Consider the following 15497-nt stretch of genomic DNA (forward strand, 5'->3'; position numbering starts at 1 on the left):
ATGTCTTTAAATACACTGCCCTCAATGTCTTTAAATACACTGCCCTTAATGTCTTTAAATACACTAACAATGTCTTTAAATACACTGCCCTTAACAATGTCTTTAAATACACTGCCCTTAACAATGTCTTTAAATACACTGCCCTTAATGTCTTTAAATACACTGCCCTTAATGTCTTTAAATACACTGCCCTTAATGTCTTTAAATACACTGCCCTTAATGTCTTAAATACACTGCCCTTAACAATGTCTTTAAATACACTGCCCTTAACAATGTCTTTAAATACACTGCCCTTAACAATGTCTTTAAATACACTGCCCTTAATGTCTTTAAATACACTGCCCTTAATGTCTTTAAATACACTGCCCTTAACAATGTCTTTAAATACACTGCCCTTAACAATGTCTTTAAATACACTGCCCTTAATGTCTTTAAATACACAATGTCTTTAAATACACTGCCCTTAACAATGTCTTTAAATACACTGCCCTTAACAATGTCTTTAAATACACTGCCCTTAACAATGTCTTTAAATACACTGCCCTTAACAATGTCTTAAATACACTGCCCTTAACAATGTCTTTAAATACACTGCCCTTAACAATGTCTTTAAATACACTGCCCTTAATGTCTTTAAATACACTGCCCTTAATGTCTTTAAATACACTGCCCTTAACAATGTCTTTAAATACACTGCCCTTAACAATGTCTTTAAATACACTGCTTAACAATGTCTTAAATACATGTCTTTAAATACACTGCCCTTAATGTCTTTAAATACACTGCCCTTAATGTCTTAAATACACTGCCCTTAATGTCTTTAAATACACTGCCCTTAACAATGTCTTTAAATACACTGCCCTTAACAATGTCTTAAATACCCTTAATGTCTTTAAATACACTGCCCTTAATGTCTTTAAATACACTGCCCTTAATGTCTTTAACTGCCCTTAATGTCTTTAAATACACTGCCCTTAACAATGTCTTAAATACACTGCCCTTAATGTCTTTAAATACACTGTCTTAATGTCTTTAAATACACTGCCCTTAACAATGTCTTTAAATACACTGCCCTTAACAATGTCTTTTACAATGTCTTAGAAACACTGCCCTTAACAATGTCTTTAAATACACAATGTCTTTAAATACACTGCCCTTAACAATGTCTTAGAAACACTGCCCTTAACAATGTCTTAGAAACACTGCCCTTAACAATGTCTTTAAATACACTGCCCTTAACAATGTCTTTAAATACACTGCCCTCAATGTCTTTAAATACACTGCCTTTAATGTCTTTAAATACACTGCCCTTAATGTCTTTAAATACACTGCCCTCAATGTCTTTAAATACACTGCCCTTAATGTCTTAAATACACTGCCCTTAATGTCTTTAAATACACTGCCCTTAACAATGTCTTAGAAACACTGCCCTTAACAATGTCTTTAAATACACTGCCCTTAACAATGTCTTTAAATACACTGCCCTCAATGTCTTTAAATACACTGCCTTTAATGTCTTTAAATACACTGCCCTTAATGTCTTTAAATACACTGCCCTCAATGTCTTTAAATACACTGCCCTTAATGTCTTAAATACACTGCCCTCAATGTCTTTAAATACACTGCCCTCAATGTCTTTAAATACACTGCAGGTAATAATGTATGGAAAAGCTAGAGACGTGGTAATAATGTCTTCATCTGTAGTGACTCAACCAGTAATACTGAAGGTCTGACTGGTTCTTTTCTCTCTTGCGCTTCTATAGGGTGAAATAGGTATCAAAGGTGAAAAGGTGAGGTCATCATTTATTATCCATTGATTATCTATTGATAATTGGTTATAAGACCTGCTCATCATGTGACTGAAGCACAGGAGGTTGGTGGCACCTTAATTTGGGAGGACGGGCTCGTGGTAATGTCTGGAGTGGAATTGCAGGAGTGGTAGCAAATACATCAAACACATGGTTTCCATGGTTTCCAGGTGGTTGATGCCATTCCATTCGCTCCGTTCCAGCCATTATTATGAGCCGTCCTCCCCTCACCAGCCTCCACTGGACTGAAGGTAGTCAAGGTGAAAGATTATGGATTATTGCTGTGTGTTTTCAGGGGGAGATCGGAGCTGAGGGGAAGAAGGGTGTGGCCGGCCTCGCTGGACGCAACGGGACAGACGGACAGAAGGGGAAGATCGGACGCATCGGCGCTCCCGGCTGCAAAGGAGATCCAGGAGACAGGGTATGTTCTGAGAAACCTGACTAGACCCAGGAGACAGGGTATGTTCTGAGAAACCTGACTAGATCCAGGAGACAGGGTATGTTCTGATAAACCTGACTAGACCCAGGAGACAGGGTATGTTCTGAGAAACCTGACTAGACCCAGGAGACAGGGTATGTTCTGAGAAACCTGACTAGATCCAGGAGACAGGGTATGTTCTGAGAAACCTGACTAGATCCAGGAGACAGGGTATTTTCTGAGAAACCTGACTAGATCCAGGAGACAGAGTATGTTCTGAGAAACCTGACTAGATCCAGGAGACAGGGTATGTTCTGAGAAACCTGAATAGATCCAGGAGACAGGGTATGTTCTGAGAAACCTGACTAGATCCAGGAGACAGTGTATGTTCTGAGAAACCTGAATAGATCCAGGAGACAGGGTATGTTCTGAGAAACCTGACTAGATCCAGGAGACAGGGTATGTTCTGAGAAACCTGACTAGACCCAGGAGACAGGGTATGTTCTGAGAAACCTGACTAGATCCAGGAGACAGGGTATGTTCTGAGAAACCTGACTAGATCCAGGAGACAGTGTATGTTCTGAGAAACCTGACTAGATCCAGGAGACAGGGTATGTTCTGAGAAACCTGACGAGACCCAGGGTATGACATCAGTGTGTGTGTGTAATATATTTACGTGTGTGTGTGTGTGTGTGTGTGTGTGTGTGTGTGTGTGTGTGTGTGTGTGTGTGTGTGTGTGTGTGTGTGTGTGTGTGTGTGTGTGTGTGTGTGTGTGTGTGTGTGTGTGTGTGTGTGTGTGTGTGTCTCGTGCAGGGTCCTGATGGTCACTCAGGAGACGCGGGCGACGGTGGTCTTCCTGGAACGGATGGAGAGAAGGTACCCCTATAATCACTATACAACCCCCCTATAATCACTATACAGCCCCTATAATCACTATACAACCCCCCTATAATCACTATACAGCCCCCTATAATCACTATACAACCCCCTATAATCAAAAAACCCCCCTATAAAACTATACAACCCCCTATAATCACTATACAACCCCCTATAATCACTATACAACCCCCTATAATCACTATACAACCCCCCTATAATCACTATACAACCCCCTATAATCACTATACAACCCCCTATAATCACTATACAGCCCCCTATAATCACTATACAGCCCCCTATAATCACTATACAAGCCCCCTATAATCACTATACAGCCCCCTATAATCACTATACAGCCCCCTATAATCACTATACAACCCCCTATAATCACTATACACCCCCTATAATCACTATACAACCCCCTATAATCACTATACAACCCCCTATAATCACTATACAACCCCCTATAATCACTATACAACCCCCCTATAATCACTATACAACCCCCTATAATCACTATACAAATCTATAATCACTATACAACCCCCCTATAATCACTATACAACCACCCCCCTATAATCACTATACAACCCCCCTATAATCACTATACAACCCCCCTATAATCACTATACAACCCCCTATAATCACTATACAACCACCCCCTATAATCACTATACAACCACCCCCTATAATCACTATACAACCACCCCCTATAATCACTATACAACCACTTCTGTAATCATCAATCCATCTCTATACAATCACAACACAATCACCACAAAATCACTGTACAATCACTAATCACTGTGTTTCTGTCGGCAGGGAGATCCCGGTCGCTCAGGAAGAGCAGGCCCCCTCGGCCCGGTGGGAGACTCTGGACCTAAGGTACACAGGAAGTCACTTCTTAACCCCTGACCCTCAGACTGTGTCTACCTGACCTCTGTGCTCTTCTCTGGTCATTGTGTCAGGGACCTTGATAGGAAAATTATAGGTAATTGTTTACAGTTTATAAGTCATGGGTTATGGCTAATAGGTCATGGGTTATTGGTCATGGGTTAGAGGTTATGGTTAATGGGTTAGAGGTCATGGGTCAGGGTTAATAGGTCATGGGTTAGAGTTAATAGGTCAAGGTTATAGGTCATGGGTTAGAGATCATGGGTTAGAGGTCAGGGTTAATAGGTCATGGGTTATAGGTCATGGGTTAGAGATCATGGGTTAGAGGTCAGGGTTAATAGGTCATGGGTTATAGGTCATGGGTTAGAGATCATGGGTTAGAGGTCAGGGTTAATAGGTCATGGGTTATAGGTCATGGGTTAGAGGTCATGGGTCAGGGTTAATAGGTCATGGGTTACGGTTAATAGGTCAGGGTTATAGGTCATGGGTTAGAGATCATGGGTTAGAGGTCAGGGTTAATAGGTCATGGGTTATAGGTCATGGGTTAGAGATCATGGGTTAGAGGTCAGGGTTAATAGGTCATGGGTTATAGGTCATGGGTTAGAGATCATGGGTTCAGGGTTAATAGGTCAGTTATAGGTCATGGGTTAGAGATCATGGGTTAGATCATGGGTTAGAGGTCAGGTCAGGGGGTTAGGTCATGGGTTATAGGTCATGGGTTAGAGGTCAGGGTTAGAGGTCAGGGTTATGGTTATAGGTAGGTCAGGGTTATAGGTTAGAGGTCAGGGTTAGAGGTAATGTGTTCAAGGCTATGTCGTTTCTAGCTTTTTGGGAGCCCTATGTAAGATTTGGTTGGGAGGGCCCCCCCACGATTTTGACTTCCTTTTCAAGCGGACTTTGGGCCCTAAGCAGCCACTTATGTCCAGTGCCTAGAAAAGGCAAGGTCATGGGCTAGAGGTCAGGCTTAAAGAATTCTAGGTCATGGGTGAAAGGTCATGGGTTAAGGGGTGAATAACCCTGTTGTTGTCTTCCTTCTCCTCAGGGTGAGAGAGGGAGTGCTGGCACACCTGGCTTCCCAGGAAACAAAGGAACGCCAGTAAGTATCTCTACTCTACACACACTCTACCTGTCCAATATATATATATGTATATGTGTGTGTGTGTATAACTTTACCTATCCCATATATATATATAATATATATGTATAACTCTACCTATCCTATATATATGTATGTATAACTTTACCTGTCATATATATATATATATATATATATGTGTGTATATATGTGTGTATAACTTTACCTATCCCATATATATATATATATATATATATAATATATATGTATAACTCTACCTAACCCATATATATATATATATATATATATATAATATATATGTATAACTTTACCTATCCCATATATATATATATATATAAAATATATATGTATAACTCTACATGTCCCATATATACAGCTCTGGAAAGAATTAAGAGACCACTTCAAAATGATCCGTTTCTCTGGTTTTACTATTTATAGGTATGTGTTTGGATAAAATTTACATTTTTGTTTTATTCGCAGAGAATGACAGCTAATAACTAAAAAGATGCAGTGTTGTCAGACCTCAAATAATGCAAAGATAATAAGTTCCTATTAAACAACACAATACTAATATTTTAACTTAAGAAGAGTTCAGAAAAAAATATTGGTGGAAAAACCCTGTTTTTCAATCACAGCTTTCATGCGTCTTGGCATGTTCTCCACCAGTCTTTCACATTGATGTTGGGTGACTTTATGCCACTCTTGGCACAAGAATTCAAGCAGCTCAGCTTTGTTTGATGGCTTGAGACCATCCATCTTCCTCTTGATCACATTCTAGAGGTTTTCAAATGGGGTTCAGGTCTGGAGATTGGGCTGGCCATGACAGGGTCTTGATCTGGGGGTTTTCAATGGGGTTCAGGTCTGGAGATTGGGCTGGCCATGACAGGGTCTTGATCTGGGGGTTTTCAATGGGGTTCAGGTCTGGAGATTGGGCTGGCCATGACAGGGTCTTGATCTGGGGGTTTTCAATGGGGCTCAGGTCTGGAGATTGGGCTGGCCATGACAGGGTCTTGATCTGGGGGTTTTCAATGGGGTTCAGGTCTGGAGATTGGGCTGGCCATGACAGGGTCTTGATCTGGGGGTTTTCAATGGGGTTCAGGTCTGGAGATTGGACTGGCCATGACAGGGTCTTGATCTGGGGGTTTTCAATGGGGTTCAGGTCTGGAGATTGGGCTGGCCATGACGGGGTCTTGATCTGGGGGTTTTCAATGGGGTTCAGGTCTGGAGATTGGGCTGGCCATGACAGGGTCTTGATCTGGGGGTTTTCAATGGGGTTCAGGTCTGGAGATTGGGCTGGCCATGACGGGGTCTTGATCTGGGGGTTTTCAATGGGGTTCAGGTCTGGAGATTGGGCTGGCCATGACGGGGTCTTGATCTGGGGGTTTTCAATGGGGTTCAGGTCTGGAGATTGGGCTGGCCATGACAGGGTCTTGATCTGGTGGTCCTCCATCCACACCTTGATTGTCCTGGCTGTGTGGCATGGAATAGCCTTCAGTTCTCAGAACAAGAATAGACTGACGAGTTTCAGAATAAAGGTCTTTGTTTCTGGCCATTTTGAGCCAGTAATCGAAGCCACAAATGCTGATGCTCCAGATACTCAACTAGTCTTCTTTAATCAGAAAAACAGTTTTCAGCTGTGCTAACATAATTTCAAAGGGTTTTCTAATGATCAATTAGCCTTTTAAAATGATAAACTTGGATTAGCGAACACAACGTGTCATTGGAACACAGGAGTGATGGTTGCTGATAATGGGCCTCTGTACATCTATGTAGATATTCCATAAAAAATCAGCCGTTTCCAGCTACAATAGTCATTTACAACAGTAACAATGTTACACTGTATTTCTGATCAATTTGATGTTATTTTAATGGACAAGAAAATGTCATTTTCTTTAAAAAAAAAAGGACATTTTTTAAGTGATATACTCAGTCGTGGCCGAAAGTTTTGAGAATGACACAAATATACATTTTCACAAAGTCTGCTGCCTCAGTTTGTATGATGGCAGTTTGCATATACTCCAAAATGTTATGAAGAGTGATCAGATGAATTGCCATTAAATGCAAAGTCCCTCTTTGTCATGCAAATGAACTGAATCCCCCAAAAACATTTCCATTGCATTTCAACCCTGCCACAAAAGGACCAGCTGACATCATGTCAGTGTTCTCTCGTTAACACAGGTGTGAGTGTTGACGAGGACAAGGCTGGAGAGCACTCTGTCATGCTGATTGAGTTCGAATAAAAGACTGGAAGCTTCAAAAGAAAAGGTGGTGTTTGGAATCATTGTTCTTCCTCTGTCAACCATGGTTACCTGCAAGGAAACATAGCTTTGCACAAAAACGGCTTCACGGGCAAGGATATTGCTGCCAGTAAGATTGCACCTAAATCAACCATTTATTGCATCATCAAGAACTTCAAGGAGAGCAGTTCAATTGTTGTGAAGAGGACTTCAGGGCGCCCAAGAAAGTCCAGCAAGCGCCAGGACCGTCTCCTAAAGTTGATTCAGCTGCGGGATTGGGGCACCACAAGTACAGAGCTTGCTCAGGAATGGCAGCAGGCAGGTGTGAGTGCATCTACACGCACAGTGAGGTGAAGACTTTTGGAGGATGACCTGGTATCAAGAAGGGCAGCAAAGAAGCCATTTCTCTCCAGGAAAAACATCAGGGACAGACTGATATTCTGCAAAAGATACAGGGATTGGACTGCTGAGGACTGGGGTAAAGTCATTTTCTCTGATGAAACCCCTTTCCGATTGTTTGGGGCTTCCGGGAAAAAGCTTGTCCAGAGAAGACAAGGTGAGCGCTACCATCATTCCTGTGTCATGCCAACAGTAAAGCATCCTGAGACCATTCATGTGTGGGGTTGCTTCTCAGCCAAGGGAGTGGGTTCACTCACAATTTTGCCTAAGAACCAACCATGAATAAAGAATGGTACCAACACATCCTCCGAGAGCAACTTCTCCCAACCATCCAGGGACAGTTTGGTGAGGAACAATGCCTTTTCCAGCATGATGGAGCACCTTGCCATAAGGCTTGTCTACTTGTCCTATATATATATATATATGTGTACAACTCTACTTGTCCTATATATATATGTATGTGTATAACTCTACTTGTCCTATATATATATGTATGTGTATAACTCTACTTGTCCTATATATATATATGTATAACTCTACTTGTCCTATATATATATATATATGTGTATAACTCTACTTGTCCTATATATATATATGTATAACTCTACTTGTCCTATATATATATATGTATAACTCTACTTGTCCTATATATATATATATATGTGTATAACACTACTTGTCCTATATATATATATGTGTATAACTCTATATATATATATATATGTGTATAACTCTACTTGTCCTATATATATATATGTGTATAACTCTACTTGTCCTATATATATATATATGTGTATAACTCTACTTGTCCTATATATATATATATATATGTGTATAACTCTACTTGTCCTATATATATATATATATATATATGTGTATAACTCTACTTGTCCTATATATATATATGTATAACTCTACTTGTCCTATATATATATATATATGTATAACTCTACTTGTCCTATATATATATATATATGTATAACTCTACTTGTCTATATATATATATATATATATATATATATATATATATATATATGTATAACTCTACTTGTCCTATATATATATATGTATAATACTTGTCCTATAATATATATGTATACTCTACTTGTCCTATATATATATATGTATAACTCTACTTGTCCTATATATATATATATGTGTATAACTCTACTTGTCCTATATATATATATATAATACTTGTATGTATAACTCTACTTGTCCTATATATATATATGTCCTACTTGTATATATATATATATATGTATAACTCTACTTGTCCTATATATATATATATATGTGTATAACTCTACTTGTCCTATATATATATATATATGCATATGTATAACTCTACTTGTCCTATATATATATATATAATATATATATATATATGTATAACTCTACTTGTCCTATATATATATATATATATGTATAACTCTACTTGTCCTATATATATATATATATATATGTATAACTCTACTTGTCCTATATATATATATATATATGTATAACTCTACTTGTCCTATATATATATATATAATATATATATATGTATGTATAACTCTACTTGTCCTATATATATATATATATATATATGTATGTATAACTCTACTTGTCCTATATATATATATATATGTATAACTCTACTTGTCCTATATATATATATATATATATGTATGTATAACTCTACTTGTCCTATATGTATATATATATGTATAACTCTACTTGTCCTATATATATATATATATATATATGTATAACTCTACTTGTCCTATATATATATATATATATATGTATAACTATGTATAACTCTACTTGTCCTATATATATATATATATGGGTGTGTCCAAACTTTTGACTGGTACTGTACATAGAATGAGGCTGTAATGTAACAAAATGTGGAAAAGGTCAAGGGGTCTGAATACTCTCTGAATGCACTGTATATAATGTTTCCTATGGTATGTATTCATGGTATTCCTATGGTATGACTGGTACATAGAAGGGGTCTGAATACTCTCTGAATGCACTGTATATAATAATATATTTGTATAACACAAGTTTTCCCACTGTATAATGCACTGTGGCTTACCTGTGTGTGTGTGTGTGTGTGTGTGTGTGTGTGTGTGTGTGTGTGTGTGTGTGTGTGTGTGTGTGTGTGTGTGTGTGTGTGTGTGTGTGTGTGTGTGTGTGTGTGTGTGTGTGTGTGTGTGTGTGTTCTAGGGAACCGCTGGAGGCCCGGGTGTCAATGGAGAACTGGTGAGAACCTCTGAAGCTACATAATGTCAAACACAATGAGACCTGTATACATCGGAGATTAGCTCTGTGTCTGATGGTTTACTGAGAGGTCAAATCAAAATCAATACAACAGGTGTAGTAGACCTTAGAGTGAAATGCTGAATACAACAGGTGTAGTAGACCTCACAGTGAAATGCTGAATACAACAGGTGTAGGTAGACCTCACAGTGAAATGCTGAATACAACAGGTGTAGTAGACCTTACAGTGAAATGCTGAATACAACAGGTGTAGGTAGACCTCACAGTGAAATGCTGAATACAACAGGTGTAGTAGACCTTACAGTGAAATGCTGAATACAACAGGTGTAGTAGACCTCACAGTGAAATGCTGAATACAACAGGTGTAGTAGACCTTACAGTGAAATGCTGAATACAACAGGTGTAGTAGACTTTACAGTGAAACCTGTTGTATAGCCTACCTGGCTGGCATGAAAATGAAACGCAGGAAAAGAAACAATGCCTTTTTTTATGGCATTTTCTAATCATAGTATCACACCTCATGTAGTCTAGTCCATAGTCCTATAAGGTTAGTATCACACCTCATGTAGACTAGTCCATAGTCCTATAAGGTTAGTATCACACCTCATGTAGTCTAGTCCATAGTCCTATAAGGTTAGTATCACACCTCATGTAGTCTAGCCCATAGTCCTATAAGGTTAGTATCACACCTCATGTAGACTAGTCCATAGTCCTATAAGGTTAGTATCACACCTCATGTAGGTAGACTATATTAGATGGATTTATTGTGATGGTGTAGACTATATTACATGGATTTATTGTGATGGTGTAGACTATATTACATGGATTTATTGTGATGGTGTAGACTATATTACATGGATTTATTGTGATGGTGTAGGTAGACTATATTACATGGATTTATTGTGATGGTGTAGACTATATTACATGGATTTATTGTGATGGTGTAGACTATATTACATGGATTTATTGTGATGGTGTAGACTATATTACATGGATTTATTGTGATGGTGTAGACTATATTACATGGATTTATTGTGATGGTGTAGGTAGACTATATTACATGGATTTATTGTGATGGTGTAGACTATATTACATGGATTTATTGTGATGGTGTAGACTATATTACATGGATGTATTGTGATGGTGTAGACTATATTACATGGATTTATTGTGATGGTGTAGGTAGACTATATTACATGGATTTATTGTGATGGTGTAGACTATATTACATGGATTTATTGTGATGGTGTAGACTATATTACATGGATTTATTGTGATGGTGTAGGTAGACTATATTACATGGAATTATTGTGATGGTGTAGGTAGACTATATTACATGGATTTATTGTGATGGTGTAGGTAGACTATATTACATGGAATTATTGTGATGGTGTAGACTATATTACATGGATTTATTGTGATGGTGTAGACTATATTACATGGATTTATTGTGATGGTGTAGGATATATTACATGGATTTATTGTGATGGTGTAGACTATATTACATGGATTTATTGTGATGGTGTAGGTAGACTATATTACATGGATTTATTGTGATGGTGTAGACTATATTACATGGATTTATTGTGATGGTGTAGGTAGACTATATTACATGGATTTATTGTGATGGTGTAGACTATATTACATGGATTTATTGTGATGGTGTAGGTAGACTATATTACATGGATTTATTGTGATGGTGTAGACTATACTACATGGATTTATTGTGATGGTGTAGGTAGACTATATTACATGGATTTATTGTGAAGGTGTAGGCTATATTACATGGATTTATTGTGATGGTGTAGGTAGACTATATTACATGGATTTATTGTGAAGGTGTAGGTAGACTATATTACATGGATTTATTGTGATGGTGTAGACTATATTACATGGATTTATTGTGATGGTGTAGGTAGACTATATTACATGGATTTATAGATTATATTACATGGATTTATTGTGATGGTGTAGACTATATTACATGGATTTATTGTGATGGTGTAGGTAGACTATATTACATGGATTTATTGTGATGGTGTAGGTAGACTATATTACATGGATTTATTGTGATGGTGTAGGTAGACTATATTACATGGATTTATTGTGATGGTGTAGACTATATTACATGGATTTATTGTGATGGTGTAGGTAGACTATATTACATGGATTTATTGTGATGGTGTAGACTATACTACATGGATTTATTGTGATGGTGTAGGTAGACTATATTACATGGATTTATTGTCATGGTGTAGACTATATTACATGGATTTATTGTGATGGTGTAGACTATACTACATGGATTTATTGTGATGGTGTAGGTAGACTATATTACATGGATTTATTGTGATGGTGTAGACTATATTACATGGATTTATTGTGATGGTGTAGACTATATTACATGGATTTATTGTGATGGTGTAGACTATATTACGTGGATTTATTGTGATGGTGTAGGTAGACTATATTACATGGATTTATAGACTATATTACATGGATTTATTGTGATGGTGTAGGTAGACTATATTACATGGATTTATTGTGATGGTGTAGACTATATTACATGGATTTATTGTGATGGTGTAGACTATATTACATGGATTTATTGTGATGGTGTAGACTATATTACATGGATTTATTGTGATGGTGTAGGTAGACTATGTTACATAGATTTATTGTGATGGTGTAGACTATATTACATGGATTTATTGTGATGGTGTAGGTAGACTATATTACATGGATTTATTGTGATGGTGTAGACTATATTACATGGATTTATTGTGATGGTGTAGACTATATTACATGGATTTATTGTGATGGTGTAGACTATATTACATGGATTTATTGTGATGGTGTAGGTAGACTATATTACATGGATTTATTGTGATGGTGTAGACTATATTACATGGATTTATTGTGATGGTGTAGACTATATTACATGGATTTATTGTGATGGTGTAGGTAGACTATATTACATGGATTTATTGTGATGGTGTAGACTATATTACATGGATTTATTGTGATGGTGTAGACTATATTACATGGATTTATTGTGATGGTGGCCTTGGGCTAACTAGCCGTGCTGCTTGGAGTAAGGCCACTGCACCAGAGCGGCGGAAGATGGTAGTGCAGGAAGTACGCCATCAGGAGGAGGCTGCAAGGTGGGCCAAGGCAGTCTCTCTTGCCAAACAGGGACAGTGGACTCGATGGGACAGTGTGGAGAAGAGGAAGATCAGCTGGAAGGATCTGTGGGCCATGGAAGCGAGGCGGTTGAGCTTTTCCATCAGAGCAACATATGACGTCCTTCCAACACCAGTTAATCTTCACCAATGGTATGGTGAAGATCCGGACTGTGCCCTCTGTTCCATGCCAGCGAACCTCAGGCACATTCTCACAGGATCGTTGCTTGGCGTCACAACCAAGTCCTTAAAAACCTTGCGTCCGCCCTTCCTTACGGACAAACTTTGTCCCGAAGGGGCTCCTCTACGCCATTAGAGCGAGACCAGCTGCGCTTGGGCGACTGGAAAATGCTAGCTGACATTGGCCGGACTTGTGTTTCCTCCGGAGATCGCAACCACCACCCTAAGACCTGACATGGTGCTCTGGTCCCGTTCACTCAATAAGGTCTTCATCATTGAGCTCACAGTACCCTGGGAAAACTCAGTAGATGAGGCTTATGAGCGAAAACATCTGCGCTATGCTGATCTAGCTGAACACGGCATCATGGCTGGAACACAGAAGTCCACCAGTGGAGGTGGGCTGCAGAGGTTTTGTGGCAACATCTACAACCAGACTGCTTAGAGACCTGGGAATTAAGGGCCAGAGCCAGCGTCAATCAAAGCTGTATCAGAGGCGGCAGAAGGCAGCAGTCAGTGGCTCTGGATGAAGAGGAAAGACCCCAGCTGGGGAGTGAGAGGGCCAGGAGGTATGCGGTCAACAATGATTGACTCAGGGAGGAGGACGCCCCTGCCATGCATAGTCCCATGGGATGTTTGCTATCAACAACAAGGCAACTCTATGACTAATTGGGAATGGGGCAAGCGTAGGATTGATCACCCTGTCGCTGGCCACCTTTGAGGAGGGTGTATAGTGTGAAAGGCCGAAACACCCTAGGAACCAAAGGTACACTACTGACGATGCGCTCCCCAAATTTCACCACGCTCACTGTTCATTAACTCTTGGAAGTGCTTGCACAAAGGATAGTAACATCTCATCCTGTGTTCTTGGAATCATGGATTTATTGTGATGGTGTAGACTATATTACATGGATTTATTGTGATGGTGTAGGTAGACTATATTACATGGATTTATTGTGATGGTGTAGACTATATTACATGGATTTATTGTGAAGGTGTAGGTAGACTATATTACATGGATTTATTGTGATGGTGTAGGTAGACTATATTACATGGATTTATTGTGGAGGTGTAGACTATATTACATGGATTTATTGTGATGGTGTAGGTAGACTATATTACATGGATTTATTGTGATGGTGTAGGTAGACTATATTACATGGATTTATTGTGATGGTGTATATTAAATAGATTTTTTACATGTAGATGTTCCAAAGGTCTGCATCAGTGGAGATGCTAAATGTGTTTATCTTAATCAACCGTCAATTACTGTGAGGCCGACAGTTATTTGCTTGACAATCACTGGCTGACAAAATTTTGTGACGGCCACAACCCTACTGACGACCTCCCTATAAGCTGTCTCATCGTCGTTGGTGATCAGGCCTACCATCGTCGTTGGTGACCAGGCCTACCATCGTCGTTTCGTCAGCAAACTTAAGGATGGTGTTGGAGTCGTGCCTGGCCATGCAGTCGTGGGTGAACAGGGAGTACAGTAGGGGACTAAGCACACACCCCTGAGGGGCCCCCGTGTTGAGGATCAGCGTGGCGGATGTGTTGTTAGCTACCCTCACCACCTGGGGAGACCCGTCAGGAAGTCCAGGATCCAGTTGCAGAGGGAGGTGTTTAGTCCCAGGGTCCTTAGCTTAGCGAGGAGCTTTGAGGGGAATATGGGGTTGAACGCTGAGCTGTAGTCAATGAACAGCATTCTCACATAGGTGTTCCTTTTGTCCAGGTGGGAAAGGGCAGTGTGGAGTGCGATTGAGATTGTGTCATCTGTGGATCTGTTGGGGCGCTATGTGAATTGGAGAGGGTCTAGGGTGTCCGGGAGGATGGTGTTGATGTGAGCCATGACCAGCCTTTCAAAGCACTTCATGGCTACAGATGTGAGTGCTACAGGGTGGTAGTCATTTTGACAGGTTACTTTGGTGTTCTTGGGTACAGGGACTATGGTGATCTGCTTGAAACATGTAGGTATTACAGACTGGTTGGGGTGTAGTCTAATGTGATGTTGTCTAAGGGTTGTTGTACTGCTGTGTTGTAGGGGAGAAGAGGAGACTTTGGGCCAATGGGGACCCCGGGAACAGACGGAGTTAAAGGAGACAAGGTATGGCACACACACACACACACACACACACA

General features: G+C 39.3%; 1 protein-coding gene across 1 annotated transcript in view; it reads left to right on the top strand.

Annotated features, from left to right (window-relative positions):
* Positions 1-15497, top strand: part of LOC124009470 (collagen alpha-2(VI) chain-like) — a 36808-nt gene that overhangs the window by 1528 nt on the left and 19783 nt on the right. The window contains exons 3-9 of the mRNA XM_046321281.1: positions 1764-1790; positions 2104-2229; positions 3040-3102; positions 3928-3990; positions 5042-5095; positions 9949-9984; positions 15403-15465. Coding sequence (XP_046177237.1) covers positions 1764-1790; positions 2104-2229; positions 3040-3102; positions 3928-3990; positions 5042-5095; positions 9949-9984; positions 15403-15465 — 432 coding nt within the window. The remainder of the gene's footprint in view (positions 1-1763; positions 1791-2103; positions 2230-3039; positions 3103-3927; positions 3991-5041; positions 5096-9948; positions 9985-15402; positions 15466-15497) is intronic.

The sequence above is a fragment of the Oncorhynchus gorbuscha genome, linkage group LG22, assembly GCF_021184085.1.
Source record: "Oncorhynchus gorbuscha isolate QuinsamMale2020 ecotype Even-year linkage group LG22, OgorEven_v1.0, whole genome shotgun sequence".
NCBI lineage: Eukaryota > Metazoa > Chordata > Actinopteri > Salmoniformes > Salmonidae > Oncorhynchus > Oncorhynchus gorbuscha.